The sequence below is a fragment of the Lolium rigidum genome, chromosome 1 (assembly GCF_022539505.1).
Source record: "Lolium rigidum isolate FL_2022 chromosome 1, APGP_CSIRO_Lrig_0.1, whole genome shotgun sequence".
Lineage (NCBI taxonomy): Eukaryota > Viridiplantae > Streptophyta > Magnoliopsida > Poales > Poaceae > Lolium > Lolium rigidum.
The window spans coordinates 62,689,576-62,707,166 of NC_061508.1; the positions used below are offsets into that span (position 1 = coordinate 62,689,576).

The 17,591-nt window shown below is 47.5% G+C and overlaps 2 protein-coding genes across 2 annotated transcripts; one reads left to right on the plus strand and one right to left on the minus strand.

The window, feature by feature from the left end:
- Positions 1-4,022: 4,022 nt before the first annotated feature.
- Positions 4,023-6,798, plus strand: LOC124674264 (zinc finger MYM-type protein 1-like). The gene is made up of 2 exons (XM_047210305.1): positions 4,023-4,086; positions 4,248-6,798. The coding sequence occupies exon 2, from the start codon at positions 5,014-5,016 to the stop codon at positions 6,628-6,630; it is 1,617 nt and encodes a 538-aa protein (XP_047066261.1). The 5' UTR covers positions 4,023-4,086; positions 4,248-5,013; the 3' UTR covers positions 6,631-6,798.
- Positions 6,799-11,174: 4,376 nt separating this feature from the next.
- LOC124708791 lies at positions 11,175-11,727 on the minus strand. The gene is made up of 2 exons (XM_047240457.1): positions 11,722-11,727; positions 11,175-11,606 (listed from the first exon to the last, which is right to left on the minus strand). The coding sequence occupies exons 1-2, from the start codon at positions 11,725-11,727 to the stop codon at positions 11,175-11,177; spliced, it is 438 nt and encodes a 145-aa protein (XP_047096413.1).
- Positions 11,728-17,591: the final 5,864 nt, after the last annotated feature.

The window sequence follows — 17,591 nt, forward strand, 5'->3', positions numbered from 1 at the left end:
CTGCCCGGTTGGCACCAAGGATAAGATCTCTTATGGGTAAAGCAACACACCTCTGCAGAGTGTAAAGAACCGTGACCTGTCACTCCCTGTTCCGGGATTGAGGAACTGCGAACGCGGCCGGAAAGGAGCTCCATGAAGTTCTAGTAAACCGGTGAAGGCTGACGGACATAGCTCTTTGAAATAAAAGCAATCTCTTGAAGAAATGTTTATCAAAACTTGCATTGGTATTAGACTTTCCGGTCTAATATCGTAGCTAGTGCATTAAACACCTCTTATCTATAATGAACTTGTTGAGTACGCTCGTACTCATACCACTCTTAAACCCCATGCTTAGATTGTCTGAATCGTCTGGAGGAGGACTACGACAGCAATGAAGGAGCCGAGATCATCGGCTATGAAGAACCTGACCTCTCAGGAGGTGTTGAAGGCGTAGACTATCTCATAGTCTACGGATCCGGAGAGGCTTCCGGAGGAGAACAAGCCTAGGAATATCTGTTGAGTAGTAGTAGTAACCGAGCAGCCCGAACTCTTAGTATTTAGCTGCTCGAGGAAATAAATGTATAGTGTAATGAGACTCCTATATTGTAAGTTGAGTTGGGTTCACCTCGAACCCAGGAGTATTCCTCTTAGGACCCAAGAGGAGCTCCAAGACAATATATGTTTAATGCTTGTAATAATAAGTGAATGAGTTATGGACCCTGCTATGTTCTGTTGTACTACTCTGAGGGATGTAATATTTGCGGAATGGTACTTCGTGAATGTTATATCAACGACTGGCATACTACAACATGCAGTGGTATGCGTAGGTCACCACAGGGCCCCTTAGCCTTACGCATGAGACCTTGGAACGTCCTAATCAGGGGTGTAAACAAAAAGCCCATACCTAGCTTTTTTTTTGAAAAGGGGGAAGAATCGCCCCAGCTTCTGCATCCAAGGATGCACACGGCCTTTTATTAGATTATTTGCAAACCTTACAAGAAGCAATACAAAAAATCAACCTCGAAGCCACCTCACTAGACCTACAGTGGGATGAAGGGGGTGACAATACACCAACTGACATCATCCAAAAACCAAATGCCTTCCCAAACCGCCCAATAGCAGGTGAGAAGTACATCCAGTCAAGCGAGACTCTCCGCGCATGCCAACGCACACGCCACAGAAGTTGCTACCGCCGTCTTCCTCGACTCCATCTTCAAGAGAGATCATCGCATTAACCTTGCAAGACCTGCCGTCGATGCCACCATGACGTCAGACGGCCCCGCCATCCTGCACGCATACATCATCCCACATCTGTCGTCGATACCCTGCAGCACCATGCCACCGAGCCTCAGCGCAAACAATGTGGTAGATGAATATCACTCCACCGACATCCGCCAATATCCAGCTGCTGCTCCAAAAACGATGCCCCAAGAGGTAGAACGAAGCAGGGCGCGCCGCCATCGTCCGATCCGGGAGACCCGGACCTAGGATTTCCCCCGGAGCAGCACGAGTGAGAAACCGCAGACTGCGACGACGATGCCTTCAAGAAGGTAGCGGCGCGACACGTCGCCATCGTCCGCCAACCGAGGTCGGAGCACGGTTTTCACCGGCAGCCGCGCATCCCCAACTCGCCGAGTGTAGTGCCAAGACGGGCAAAGATGACGCCTTCGACAAGGTAACGACGTCGACCGACGCTGCCATCATCCGCCAAGACCGAGGTCGAGGCTCAGTTTTCACCGGCCGCCATGACACCCCGGACTAGATCACCATTGCCGGAAACCTATGTGAGATCTCATGATCCCCCACACAGGACTACCAGCCTGGCCGACCACCTCCGACGAAGAAGATGACCACCACCACCATGCCCGGGGCTGCTGCCCCAGGTTTCCTCATGACGCGAGGGATGCCCACGAACGCCTCCCTGCCGAGGAGGCAGAGCCACGACAGGCAGATCGTCACCCGCCCCGGCCCAAACGGACCAAGATTGGACCCGATCCACGCCGCCGCCGCCTGCAGATCGATGCCATAGCCGTCGCCTCCCTGCGTCGCCGCATCAAGGAGAGGCCGGGCAGACGCCGCCGCCGTGCCCTCCAGCACTGGCGGAGCGTTGTGGAGACCATACTGGGCTCCGGCCCAATCTTATGAAAGTGCAAAAAAAAAATTACTAATACATCTGGCCCAAGCCCGTCCGTGCATCTGGCCAGAACTGGACCAACTCGTTCGCTGTACTCGTCTTTGTATACGCTGCGTTCGCCACATCGCCTGGATTAGCTCCAGTTTCCCCGTCTGTCCGTCTCCCCAAATCCCCCTTTCTAGGTCTTGCTCAAATCCCCACGCTAGGAGAGCTAGCTGCTCTCTATTTCTTCTTGTATGTGACAAATCCCCATCTCCTTGCTAGCTGCTCTCTGTTTCTTCCTCAAATTTTCAGACCGTGGTATGCAGTAGTGGTGGTTAGGGCATCTCCAACCGGGCGACCCAAACGGACGCGCTGGGCCGTTCGTTTTGGGCCGTTTGCGTGCCCGAGCGGACGCGCGGACGGAGCCCCGCGTCCGCGCGTCCGTTTGGGTCGCGTGCTGCGCCCAACGCAGCGGCCACCCATTTGGCCATTTGGCCTATTTCTTTGGAAAATAGGTCCTCTGATCACAGATTCAGTTTGATATATAATAATATCTCGTAAACATAGAATAATATATAATAAACATAACATATTATCAAATACTATCAAATATTATCATAAAATATTATCAAATGTACCATGATAAATCAAATAAAATGTGCCATAGTTTGAGAAAAATATAAAAATTACAATTGAGATTGTCTAACTCAATTTGGGCGCTCGAGGATCTCCTTCTGTCTCTTCTCGAACCAAGCTCTCTTCGCCTCGCTCATGTTGGTCAAGTCGGCGTTCATGAGGCCCTCACCAAACAACGGCTCCTCCTCAATGTTTATGCTGCCGGGACAGGCAGTTGTGCCCTCCTGTGTGTCAATGGGAGGTGGCTGGGGAGCCTGCTGTGTCGAAGGATATGGCAGGGTCGTCGGCATTGTCTGCGCGAAAGACGGAGGAGCCTGCACGGTGGACGGTGACTGCGCGCGCGCGGCCGACATATCGTCGAACAGGTTGCGTGCACCGGACGTCGCAGCTGCTCCCAGGTTCTTCGGGCCTTTGGAGTTCGCCGGCGCACGGTTCAGGTCAATGGACGAAGGTGACGGCCCCGTCATGGACTCGCCCACCTCCGGTGACCCATCCCGTGACTGGTACGCCTGCCGCCCATGCGCCCCCATTTCGTGCCCAAATAGGGCAGTCGGTGGGGCAGTTGACCTTGGAGGAAGGGGCCGGGTCACGGAGGAGGCCGAGCTCCCCACCGAGGCCGCGCCGGTGCCGGGGATGATCATGTGCTGGCCGAGCGCTGGGTGGCCGTAAAATAGCATGGCCTGCTGCTCTTGAAGGAGAGTGCTCTTCGCCTCCGTCTGGAGTTGGAGAAGCTGCTCCGCCGCCCGCTGCCGCTCCAGCTCGGCAGCGTTTTCCCTCTTCCGTTGGTCCAGCGCCCTGCGCCGGTCGCCCTCTTCCTGCTCTCGAGCTTCCTCTGCTCCGGGGTGAGGTCGGCCTTCGCCTTCTTCGTCGGCGGCCCGGGGGGGAGCTCGGCCACCGCCAGTTCAGGAGCCGCCTCCACGGCAGGAGCGGCAACGGCCGCGGGTGCCTCCTCTCCGATGGTGGCGGTGGCGGTGGCGGCGGCAGTCGCGTCGTCGGCCATCTCTAGGTTTTGGGAGTACAGTGGAGTGTTTTCTGTTTTGGGAGGCAGACAGGCGGGCCAGGGGCGGACAAGGGAGGACGCGAGCGACCAGCCTTTCACGTCCGCGGCCACGCAAACTCGTCCAAGATTTGGGCCGGGTTTGGGTCGTCCCGGACGCCGCGGCCATCCGTTTTAGGGATGGGTCCGCGCGCTGGGCCGCGGTTTTGTCCGTTTCGACCCATCCGGACGCGCGGGCGCGGGATGGGTCGCCCGGTTGGAGATGCCCTTAGAGCGAGCCCATGGCGCCGTCCGCCCGGTGTGGTCATCACTCATTGCTACTTTGCTAGTGCAGAATCAAATCGAGTAATCGACCAAGGTATGCAATGAATTATATATGTCATGGAGTGTTTAATCCCCTTGCTGATCTGAAACTAGAGAATCATCATAGGTTTTTTTAGCAGCACATAAGACATTAATTTAGATGTGTTGCTTTTCTTACAATTGATCTATTATTTTCTGTGTAACACCATTACGTAGCTCCTTCAAGTATTCCAAGACAAAGCCATGGATAAATATTACAAAAGAAAACGAAATGATGCAACTTCTGATGGTTCTTCTGGACCTGAACATGACCAATTGGCATTGGTTGTAGTTGAACAACCTACACAAAATGAAGAACAACAGAGAGCAAAACCGGTCATATTTGAAGGCATTGAGTTATTGGAGCGAGATCCCGCCTTACGCCCACAAATTTGGCAATATCCAGAACATGTGAGAGATGAAGTACGAAGAGCTTATATGCAGCTAGGTCCTATGCAGCCCAAACTAAAGAAGTACAAGCCTTCTGGACCACAAGGACATCAAAGACGATTTTCAGTTCAGTTGGTTCCATCTATTTCCATCATGGTTGGAGTATTCCGAGAGTAGCGGACGTGCGTACTACTTCTTTTGCTTTCTCTGCAGCAAAAACATCAAAAAAAGAAGTGGTTTTCATGTCTTCACTGTGCTAGGTTTTGATGGCTGGAAGAGAGTGAATGATGGAAAGAAGTGTGCCTTTTTAGCTCATGTTGGATCCGGACCTTGCTCACAGCACAACAACGCAGTGAGAGACTGCCAAGCTATATTGAATCAGTCAAATCACATAGCAACCATTATAGAGGTGCAAAGCAACAAGGATAAAGAAAGAGATCGATTAAGGCTGAGAACATCAGTTGCAACCGTCAAGTGGCTAACAGTTCAATCTTGTTCTTTTAGAGGCCATGATGAAACAGTTGGGTCAAGAAACAGAGGGAATTACATTGAAATGTTGAAGCTTCTTGGAGAATTCAATCCTGATATTGCAGCTGTCATTTTGGAGAATGCTCCACGTTGTTCCAGCTACATATCTCACGAGATTCAACAAGACATCTTGAGTATCTATGCAATGAAGGTTAGAGCTCATATCCGTCGTGAAATTGGAGATGCAAAGTTCTCTATTCTAGTGGACGAAACATGTGATGTGGCAAAAAGAGAGCAAATGGCAATTGTTTTCAGATTCGTTGATAAAGATGGAGTTTTACAAGAGCGCTTCTTTCAGCTGTTACATGTAAGGAACACCAAATCATTAACACTAAAAGGAGCGTTATGTGCTGAATTATCGAAGCATTCCTTTGATGTCCAAAATCTCCGCGGGCAGGGGTACGACGGAGCAAGCAACATGAAGGGGGAGTTTAATGGATTGCAAGCACTTTTCCTCAAAGATTGTCCATATGCATATTATGTCCATTGTTACGCTCATCGTTTGCAGCTTGCACTTGTTGCTGCATCTAAGGATGTTGTTCCTGTTAGCCAATTCTTTCAGAAACTTCTATTTATCATTAACACAGTCGACTCCTCTTCCAAACGACATGATGAGTTGCATGATGCCCAGATTCTTGAGTTGGCACACTTGTTGGATATTGACCAAATTGACACTGGTAAAGGGGCAAATCAGATCAGGGCACTAAAGCGGCCTGGAGACACAAGATGGGGATCTCACTTAGCTTCAGTTTCTAGTCTCATGGATATGTTTAAAGTGGTTAGTTCAGTTCTGCAAACTATTGGCTCTGATGCAACAGCTGGGTCAAACCGTGCCGATGGAGATACTGCTTTCAACTACTTGACCTCTTATGAGTTTGCATTTGTCCTATGTATGATGAGAGAAATATTGGGAATCAGTGAAGCGCTCGGAAAAGCTTTACAAAAGAAATCACAGGATATAGTAAATGCAATTCGTCTCGTGTCTTCCACTAAAGCTCTTCTAGAACAAATGTGGTCAGATAATGGTTGGGAATATTTTTATCTCCAGGTTGTTGAGTTTTGTGCAGATCATGGCATTGATGTTCCGGACATGAATGAAACATACATCCTACGTGGTGGTCGCGCTCGTCGCCAGCCTGACCATTTCACTAAGGAGCGTTATTTCCGAGTGGAAATATTTCGAGCAACATTGGATAGCCAGCTGACTGAATTAAACCTGAAGTTCAATGAGAAGGTGATGGGTCTTTTGTCCATAAGCGGAACTCTGATTCCGAAACATGGATTTGCATCCTTTAATGCCAAAGACATATGCAAAATGGTTGGAAAATACTATCCAGCGGATTTTACACAACAAGATATGATTGGATTAGAGCACCAGTCGAATCATTTTGCTCATGATGCTTCCAACAGTGAAGACTTGAAGAAGATTTCAACATTGACCTCACTTTGTCGCTGCCTTGTTGTCACAGGACGTCACATGATCTATAATTTTCTTGATAGATTGATTCGCTTGCTTATTACTCTTCCGGTTTCGACCGCTAGTGCTGAGCGTGCATTCTCTAGCTTGAAAATTATCAAGACAAGAGATTGCGCAACAAGATGGAAGATAATTATCTTGCAAATAGTTTGCTGGTACAAGTAGAACGAGAAATTGCTGCACAATATAGCTATGAAGATATCATGGCGGACTTCAAGGCTCGCAAGAACAGGAGAGCAACTCTGTAGTTAGTATCCAACTCCCATATCTAGATTAGTTTGCTTGTATTTTGGTAGATCATATTTTGCTTTGGAGTATTAAATCTGAATCACTGCTCCAATATGGTATTATGTGTTTATGTGAACATATTATATATAGCATCAGTATATCTTTATATGGCTATTTTTCTGTTTATTTGGTTACACTTTTTCAAGAATTGCGTGCAATATTTTTTAGCTTTACAAGCAATTGGCCCCCCCTTTGTTTTGCGCAACGCTCCGCCACTGCCCTCCAGGTCACGAACATACCTAGCTTGCCACGAACATCCTAAAAGCATGTCATCAGAGTCTTACTCGTTACTCGATCATTGCACCAGCTTACACACGAGGGCCAGATCAGCTGATGAACAGCTCGATCGAAATCATTACAAGTGATCATTTAACTAGCCCGAGAGATCACAAAACAAAACACACACAAGGAGAAGACAGAACTAATTAAGTGTCTCCATCCTAAATTCCCAATTCCTAAGCACACGAGTGTAAAAGGAGATTAAAGTTGATCTTGAAATTCCTATAAGATTGAGGTGTAAGAACCCAACATTTCTTTAAAAATCCTTCAATCCAACGGGCCCCTCGGCCTTAGGCTGGTCATAGTGCATGGTATCATATTGTAGTATCATGCATATGATACTTGTCTATGATACTATCACTATAGTGGGTGGTATTATAGAGTAGTATCATAATCTTCCAAATTTATTGTTTTGTAGAATCCCAATACAAAATGTGTGTACAAGATCTATTTAGCACTAGCTTTTCTCGTAATATGCGCTATGATACAGTATCCACCTACTCCCTCCAATACAGTTTAAAGGGCGCAGCTTGAAAACCAGATTTTTTCACAAACCCAGCCAAATAGGGCGCAGCTCCTTTAAGTGGAGAATTAATTGGGCGCATTAGTACTCTTCCGTTTCTCTTCTTCAACCGCATGGACTCCCTGCATGCAAGTGTGAATACAAGTGCAAGTGGGTTCAGATGATTGCATGCAAGTGTGAAACTGTTTGCTCCGCATGGCCTCCCTCCTTCGGCTCCCTTTCAAATTCTGTACACATTCACATGGTAAAGAAGGGTATAAAACCACTGCCATGGACTATCTGCAAGGCTCCCTTTCAGTTCATCCATTCCAGTTTCTCCCTCTCTCTCTCGTTCGGCTCCCTTGGCGTGCTGGAAGTTGCTGCCATGGAGGGGTTCCAAGGCGTGGTGGAAGGTCCGGCCATGGAGGAGGTGCTAGGCGCACTTGAGCATTCTGCCGTGGAGGAGGTGGAAGACGTTCATGTCGTGAAGGGGGTCGGAGGGCCGGTGCAAGAGCAAGAGGTGGTACGCCACAAGTACTCCAACCTGACCTCTACTTGCGAGGTCTGCATTTTCCCGGCTGTGTGCCTCAAGTGTGGCGTCCGTGGCGATGCTTCCATTTTCCTTTGCCCGGGATGTAGGCTCCCGGTACCAAAAGATTTGTGTTCTTGCACATCGTGTGGAAATCCTTGCCTCTGTGACAATTATTGGTGCATGGATTGTGCGATTACAGCGGCGATAACCAAAGAAGGGATATGCATAAGGTGCCGTCGCAACCCATCCCTCTATCTCGAGGAGGAAAAGAAAGCGCAGACTGTGCCGGACAGTCAAGTTTAGATGCGCCGGATGATGCAAATAAAGTGAGATGTAATGGATTTACATGCTTCAAGTTTATAACAGTGCATGATCTTATGTAAGAAAGTGATGGAGGGAGTGTTGCCATATGATATTATGTAAGAGCAAGTCAGTATGAATATGGTCTAATATGATCTTATGGTCTTATATGATGCATTACAAATATTCAGTTAGAAACAGTGCACAAAACAGTCCGCAAACCATCATATCAATGACATACACATTTGACATGTAGAAAATTGACATATATCAATGTATAACACTCACCTCCGCCAAACAGTGGCAGTTGACACGTTCATATGTCCAGCAACTTGTTCTAATGTTGTTCTCTCTCCAGGCGGGATGGCCTCCAATGCATCCAAGTCGAAATTGATCTTCTTCCTTCCTGATTTGAGCTTCCGATTGTTTCTGACCCCAGTAATGCCGCCATGATTTTTAGCCTCCTGCCATACCCTTTGCACTATCCTCCTAGGACAATCACAAGCTAGTGCAACAGCTTTAGAAACTCCATGCTTTAACCTACTGCCCGTACCATTACGAGCAATGATCTCAGCATATATGTGACGCTTGTCATCGGTACGGTACTGTCTTCTTGTCTCCTTGTTCGACAAAACATCTGCATGCATTGGAAAAATAATTAGACAAACAAATAATATGGAATGTTACTGAAAGACAACAAATATGCCTAACAGTACTTACTCAAATCAATAGGCTGTTTTTGGGTTTGAACAGCCTCTTGACTAGGAGGGTATTCGTCGGCATGGGAAAAATTTGGGTTGTAACCAGCCCCTCGGTAGCCAATGGTACCCTCATTTCCACCAATACCTTGTAGTAACAGAAAAGGAAGCATATTAACCATGAGATTTTAGTTGATAATGTGCATGCAAATTACTGTTTATGTTCACAATGCCGAACCTGTTGTGTTCTCTCTGTTCATCATGTTCTGCACATTGTGTCCACCAAGACCGCTCCCAATTCCTTGGAATCAAAGACAACAAATATTACTACATTATGATGCAAAGAACAGAAGCATGAAAAATCAAAAATTGGCTGCAGAAACATTTTTCACTCCAAACTTGGCTGCAGCTCATATCCTCTGCCGCGGCAGAGAAAACCAACAAAAACTGTGCCGCGTCAGAGAAAACCAACAAAAACTGTGCCGCGGCAGAGATTTTGCACTGCATGGCTGTGTGCCACGGCAGAGAAATACAGGAATTTCGTGCCAAGGCTGAGAAAAGCAACAAAAACTGTGCCGCGGCAGAGATTTGCACTATATGATCTATGTGCCACGGCAGAGATTAACAGTACATGATCTACACTATCTCTTTGATCAGATCAGAAAGAGTAACAAAAACTTGACAAGATCTACATGATCTACAAGTAGGAGTACAACAGCAGTACATGATCAACCGAAACAGGACCAAAAACATGATGATCTACGTCACAATCTTGATTCAAAGTGACAGAAAAAATTGCATGATATAGGAGAATAGAGGGTTTAGGTTTTACCTTGGCTGCCGGCGCCGGTATTGAACGTGAAGCGCATGGAATCGCTGCTGCCGCCGCTGCCAAACGAGATCCCGCCGCCACCGCCAACGCCAAACGAGATCCCGCCGCTGCCATTGCTGAGGTTAAACCCCACGTACGTAGAACTGCCTGTACCGGCCTCGCCGACGGAGGCACTCCAGTTCGAAGAACCGGCCTCGTTAGGTGCTGGAGCGCGAGATGGGTGTGCGAGGCCGACGCGCCGTCGTGGCAAAGTTGTCGGACGATGAAGACGCTCGAAACCAGCCGTGCCGATGGAGAAGGAAGGAGCACCCGCACGTCCGGTGAGACGAAGAGGAGGTAGACCTCCGGGCGGCGGTGCTCTCGCCCTGGAAAGCTACCCTAGAAAGCCCACGGAGGCCAAGAGGAGGAGGCCGGCGATCTTCTGCATCTTGCTGCGGCGGCGCCATTGGAGAGACGAGAGAGGAGAGAAGATGCCGCCGTCTGTTCGTGTCCCTCCATCGCCGCAGATACTTATACAGAGGGATCTCCGGCGGGAACATCGCCGTCTGTTCGTGTCCGAAATTTTCGTTCGAAAAATTTCATGGAAACCGAGCGGGGGAGAAAGGAAAGTGCAGCGCGCAGATCGGCGGGAGTTTTTCATGGAGAAAGGAAAGTGCAGCGCGCAGATCGGCGGGATTTTTTCATGGAGAAAGGAAAGTGCGGGAGGAAGAAGAAACTCGCTAAAATTTCGGACTCGCGGATGCATGCCAACGGGGAGGTTACAAAGCGTCATTTTAGCGATTCATTAGGCGCAATTCCTGCCAATCACACCGCACCTTGGGCCCAGAGCGAGGTGAGCTGCGCCCTTTAAACTGTATTGGAGGGAGTATATTACTCTAATCTTGTCTCTCCTCATTAATTAGATGCCACATCAGCATTTTTGTGGGCCTAAGATGCATGATACTACCTAAGATACTAGCACTATGACCAGCCTTATGCATGAGACCTTTGAACGTTCTAATGTTACGTTTTGTAAACAATAAGCCCATAATAATTTGCTTGCCACGAACATCCTAAAAGCATGTCAGTCTTACTCTGAAGTCTTAACTCATTGCACCAGTTTACACCCGAGGAGTGGATATCAGCTGATCCGCGGATACAACTTACTACGGAATAAACAAGCAGCTCGATCGAAATCATTACAAGTGATCATTTAGCTAACCCGAGAGATCACAAAACAAAACACACACACGGGCCGAAAGAACCAGCATTCGAATCGAACGACCGTTCGAGCAGTCTTCAGACGACGCAGGAGTTGAGGCCCAAGCATCCCATCAGCAGGCTCCTCCTCTTCCGTCTCGGCCGGTGGGAGCTGACGAGCTCCGGCGGCGGCACCTGGTACAGGTCCTCGTCGACCGGCCGCACCACCCTGGAGCCGGAGGCGCCTCTGGTCTTGATCGCGGTGGCGCGCGCCATGCCGCCAGCCTCCGACGCCCTCGCGCGCCGGCCGCCTCCCTTCTCCCGATGAGCTACGTCGCCATCCGGCCTCCTCGTCTTCTTGGGCGTGGGCTTGCGCGGAGGCGGCGAGTACCTGAACCACACGTCGCTGCAGGCCTCCTGCTCTGGCTCCGGCACCGGGGCGCAGTAGCACTCGGCGGCGGGCGGCTCGCCGTAGTGGTGGTAGCAGTAGTTCCACTCCCCGAACGCCGGCACCTGCGGCCTCCTCGCCCTCTGCGAAATCAAAACCACGAGTAAAAGCTGGGTGAGTTAAACCACACTCCGATTCTTGTATGTATCATGGATCATGGATGGATGATGCATGGTTCACAAACAAGCACACACTCACCTCCATCTGGCTTACACAAACAGAGGAAAGCAGAGACAGAACGAGCTGGCTGGAGAAGAAGAGACCCAACCTTCTATGGCTGGGCCGCTGGGGTCAGTGTTGGGTGAGTAAAGCTAGTGGAGAGTAGCTAAACAGAGAATGGAATGAGACCTCCAATGGCTGGACTGGACCCGTTTATATAGAGAGAATGAGAGGAGAAGCAACGCCACCCCGATCACAACGGCTCTGCTACCGGCCGGCGATGTTGAGGCAGCACGGAAAGGGCCTTTTCAGCGGCGCTGTAGCCTGCGGCAGGCTAGCCTCGGTAGGCTGGGAGGAGACAGTGGACGCAGCGGGAAAGAGGGGTTGGACGGCGTGGTCCTGCTTTGACGAGCAACGGAGCAAGCTTTTACTACTCATGATGGAGAGGCCCAGTTTCCTCGCTGCACGTCGCAGCGGGTTCTAGCCGACTTGCAGCCTTCTTGTCGCGCGCGTCCGTGTTATTTCGGCATCATTGCGAGCTGATGAGAAAATGAAATACTGTATACAATTAAACCCCTGCACTGCTACCCACTGGCAATACAACTCCATGCTGTCTGGTGTGTTAATGTGGCTGAAACGATGCCTCTCCCTGGCTGTTCCGTGTTTATATAGGGGTAGAAAGAGCCTCTACCGTGGCAATACATAGAGCGTATATACGGGTGAAGTACTACTCCATACCGTACAACGTGATACAAACCATATGTCTAACAGCCCCCCTTAATCATGTTAATGTGGCTCAAACGATGCCTCTCCCTGGCTCGTGTTCCGTGTTTATATAGGGTAGAAAGAGCCTCTACCGTGACAATACATAGAGCGTATATAAGGATGTAGTACTACTCCATACCGTACAACGTGATACAAAACATATGTCTAACATGGTGGAGTATGAAACAAGGAAGAACTATAAGCTTGGACAGAGATTTTAGCTCCTACTCCTGCTGTTTTAAAAAAAGAAAAAATCACACTTATTTATTTCAAAAATAGAAAAAAAAATCATGGTGTAGCCAATGAATTATCCCATAAACGTGAAAATTTTCAATTTCAAATACAAAATATTTTGGGCTACACAGAAATGACAAACGATTGGATATGGGTATGCATATTTCAAATCTCCAAATTTCAACAGATTTTGTCTTTTTTGTGTAGCCTACAATATAAAGAATTTCATATTAAAATTTTACACACTTATAGGCTGCGTCATTTACTATGTCCAAATTTATTTTTAGATTTTTTTGAAACAAATATGTATGATTTTTTATTTATTTTTAAACAACAGGAACACTGGTGCTCAAGAGACAAAGACACTTTTCATTTTTTTTTACCACAACTCCACAAGCCAGCTTGTGTTGGATGATAGGTTTGATGCTGCATATAGCATTTTACGTTGTAAAATAGGACATATGATGACAAACATGTACCAACCGCCAGTTGAACACACTCGCGCGCTTTCTCCATGGAGCCACCAATTGACAAGAGATTAAGAGTCTTGAACTATGATATCCAAACCATTTCGTCATTTTGCCTACAAAAAGTTACATGTTACCAAGTGTGTCAAACCATTGAGTGAAATATTAGTTTAGTGTGTGGAAAACTTTGAGTCCTACTTCTCTAACTTTGACTATTGATGTATAAACATGTTAACAAATATGCCTAGAATAAAATAATTTATCTTTAGCAGTATATTAGTATACAAAAATAATGGCCAAACTTTCACCACATTCAAGTTTTTAAAAAGCCGCACACATGGTAACATGGAGTGAGTAAATGAGAGGAATAAATATCCGAACAAGATAATTCTTACTATTTACCGTGACCTACTTATTAAGGAGGATAACTCATTTTACCTTAATTCAACGATTCTTTTATCAAATATAACTAAGATCACATACCGATCAAACATCGTGTAACAAATTTGGATGGGTTCTACAAATCCAATATCACCTACATGGGTATTTCAACATATGACATATGGCATGATCATATTTTGCCCACAAATTTCAGAGTGCCAAAGATGTAACTCGCACATATGATAATTTGTTTGCCAAAATATTTGTGATAGTTGTAAAATGATTTTGTTTACTGTCACATAATAGAAAGGAATGTGATATCTATGAAACACATTTTTATTTCTTGAAAACTTTCAACCAACTACGGATGGTGCCATCGCAAACCGTACTAGTTGATTCAAATCGAAAAAATGACCGACCCGTCCCAATAGAAGCACGAGAGAACCTGTCACTTGACATGTCCGGAACCCATCCAAATGGATTATAAAACAAAAAAACATTTAGGGCATCTCCAGTGGCGCGACGCAAATCGGTGTCCACGAGCGTCCGTTTGCGTCGCGCGGCGGACGCGAGAAAGACCATTTTTGCTCGCGCGTCCGTTTGTGCCTAGGGGTGCCTCCAGCGGCCCGACGCATTTCCGCGTCGGCATGAATTATGAAGTTTGAAAACAACAAAATAAAGAGTTTCAACGAAGTCATAGTTATTACACCCAAATTTTAAAAAGTCTACATGAAAATAAGATGGTATTCCTCTAGGCATCGTCTTCATGGCCAGCCAATGCTCACTGATGCTCAATCAGATCCGTCTGCAGCCATTTGCACACGTTCTTGTCAGTGACTTCTACATTCATATGCAGATAGTTCTCCCAAGATAAAGCCCCAGGGAGTGGCGCAACCAGCTCCTTGGAATTCCCAGTGGTTCTCATTGCGGCCATCAGGACGCTCGTTCTCAACGATCATGTGCATGATCACGCAGCATGTCATCACCTCATGCATGGTCTTCAGCGACCATGTTCTTGTCGGGTGACGGACAATTGCCCACCGAGCTTGGAGCACACCAAATCCATGTTTCACATCTTTCCTGCAAGCCTCTTGCATCTTGAAAAACCTCCTCGTCTTCTCGGAGATTGGATTACGGACAATCTTCACTAATGTGGCCCAATCAGGGTAGATGCCATCAGCAAGATAATATGGCTTGTTATATTCTTTTCCATTGACCTCATAGCTCACTCGGGGAGCTTTGCCTTGCATGAGCCTGTTGAAAACCGGTGATCGGTGCAACATATTGATGTCATTGTTGGAACCGGCCATGCCAAAGAATGAATGCCAAATCCATAAATCTTGAGATATGAAAACTTCAAGAATGACAGTCTGTCAATCCGCATGCCCGATGTACTGATCCTGCCATCCAAATGGATAGTTCTTCCACTCCCAGTGTATGCAATCTATGCTGCCAATCATTCCTAGGAACCCTCTAGACTCGTTGATAAACAACAGCTGCCTTGTATCCTCAACAGTTGGCTCCCTACAGTAATGCTGTCCGAACACGGCAATCACGGCTCAGCAAAACCTGTACATGGCCTCAAGGCTGGTGCTCTCACCCATTCGAAGATACTCATCGAATATACCAGCAACCATTCCATATGATAGCATGCGAATAGCCGCGGAGCATTTTTGGTAGGAGGTGAAGCCTAGCGCACCTGTTGCATCGAGCCTGCATTGGAAGTAGGGGTCGTAGTGTCTGATGCCCCGGAGAATGACCATGAACGCCTCCCTTGACATCCTGTACCGGCGCCGGAACATTTATTCCTTGTACACCAGATCGGTGAGGTGGAAGTAGTCCTTGTGGAGCCGGAGATGCCCTTCCACTCTGTTGCGCGACAGGTTTTTTGAGCGGCCCTTGACAGAGCCCTGGTGCACCGGCCCCTCATTTGAAGTGAACTCGTGGATCATGGAGGCCGCAGTAGTTTCCAATGTCTGCATCGACTGATCGGACTCCTCATCGGAAGAGGAGTCAACGACCTCCGCGCGGAACTTCTCAAGCATCTGCCACATGTCCATCTGCGTGGGTAGGAACTGTGGATCAATGGCCGCACACAATAGCGCCGAAAACAGGAGAAGAAACCTACAGGTGCAATTGACCGAACAGGTCGTGGGCGGCGCAACCGGCAACATTTGGCCCAAAACAGCTGGTAGGTCCGCGCCGGAGCCAACCCCGAGTACGATCCTTCTCTCCCGCGCGGCGACTGATACGTCTCCAACGTATCTATAATTTCTGATGTTCCATGCTAGTTTTATGACAATACCTACATGTTTTGCTCACACTTTATAATGATTTTATGCATTTTCCGGAACTAACCTATTAACAAGATGCCGAAGTGCCAGTTCTGTTTTCTGCTGTTTTTGGTTGCAGAAAGGCTGTTCGGGCAATATTCTCGGAATTCGACGAAACAAAAGCCAAACATCTTATTTCACCGAGACGGACCAGAACACCGAAGGGGAGCCGGAGAGGAGGCCCAGGGCCCCCACACCACACTGGGGCGCGGCCTAGGAGGGGGGCGCGCCGCCCTATGGGGTGGGCCCCCCAGGCACCCCCTTGCGCCGCCTCTTCGCCTATAAAATCCCTCGCGACGTAAAAACCCTACAACAATTGACGAAACTCCAGAAAGACTCCAGGGACGCCACCGCCATCGCGAAACTCCGTTTCGGGGGACAGAAGTCTCTGTTTTGGCACGCCGCCGGGACGGGAATTGCCCCCGGAGTCATCTCCATCGACACCACCGTCATCTTCATCGCCGTTGCTGTCTCCTATGATGAGGAGGGAGTAGTTCTCCCCCGAGGCTGAGGGCTCTACCGGTAGCTATGTGGTTCATCTCTCTCTCTCCCATGGTGTGATCTTTATGTGATCATGCGCTTTGTATCACTATTAATCTATGTGCTACTCTAGTGATGTTATTAAAGTAGTCTATTCCTCCTCCATGATGTAATGTTGACAGTGTGTGCATCATGTAGTACTTGGCGTAGGTTATGATTGTAATCTCTTGTAGATTATGAAGTTAACTATTACTATGATAGTATTGATGCGATCTATTCCCCCTTTTAGCTATTGTTGACAGTGTGTATGCTATGTTAGTACTCGGTCTAAATTGCAATGGTCTATTATGCACTCTAGAGGTTACTTAAATATGAACTCCGGAGGTTGTGGAGCTTGTTTACTCCGGCTTGAGGTGTGCTTTTATAGCCCTACACAATGAATGGTGTTTGTTATCCAACAAGAGAGTGTGAGAAAGTAGCACAAGTGAAGAGAAGTTATTTATTTATGTGATCATTGTTGAGAGTGTCCACTAGTGAAAGTATGATCCCTAGGCCTTGTTTCCAAATATCGAATCACCGTTTATTTACTCTTCTACTGCATGTTTACTTGCTGCCATATTTATTTCAGATTGTTATTACCACTCATATTCATCCATATCACTTGCATCTTACTATCTCTTCGCCGAACTAGTGCACCTATACATCCGACAAGTGTATTAGGTGTGTTGGGGACACAAGAGACTTCTTGTATCGTAATTGCGGGGTTGCTTGAGAGGGATATCTTTGACCTCTACCTCCCTGAGTTCGATAAACCTTGGGTGATTCACTTAAGGGAAACTTGCTGCTGTTCTACAAACCTCTGCTCTTGGAGGCCCAACACTGTCTAGAGGAATAGAAGCGTGTGTAGACATCAAGCTATTTTCTGGCGCCGTTGCCGGGGAGGTAAGGTAAAAGTTATTCACATCCTCCGACTACTAAGCTATTTCCTAGAACTGTTGCCGGTGTGTGAGTGCTCGAAGCTATTTCCTTTAGATCCTGCAATTATATCTTTTTGTTTCTTGTTTTTATTTTCACTAGTTAGGCTTAATGGAAAACAACAAAAATATTAGAGATCTTTATAGTATCTATCTTGAATTAGGACATGATGTGTTTGAAGAGAGAATTAAAAAACCCATGGAACTTTGTTTGCAAAATAGTTGTAGCAATGTTATTAGCATGAACTCTTTGAACACTATTATTTCTAATGCTA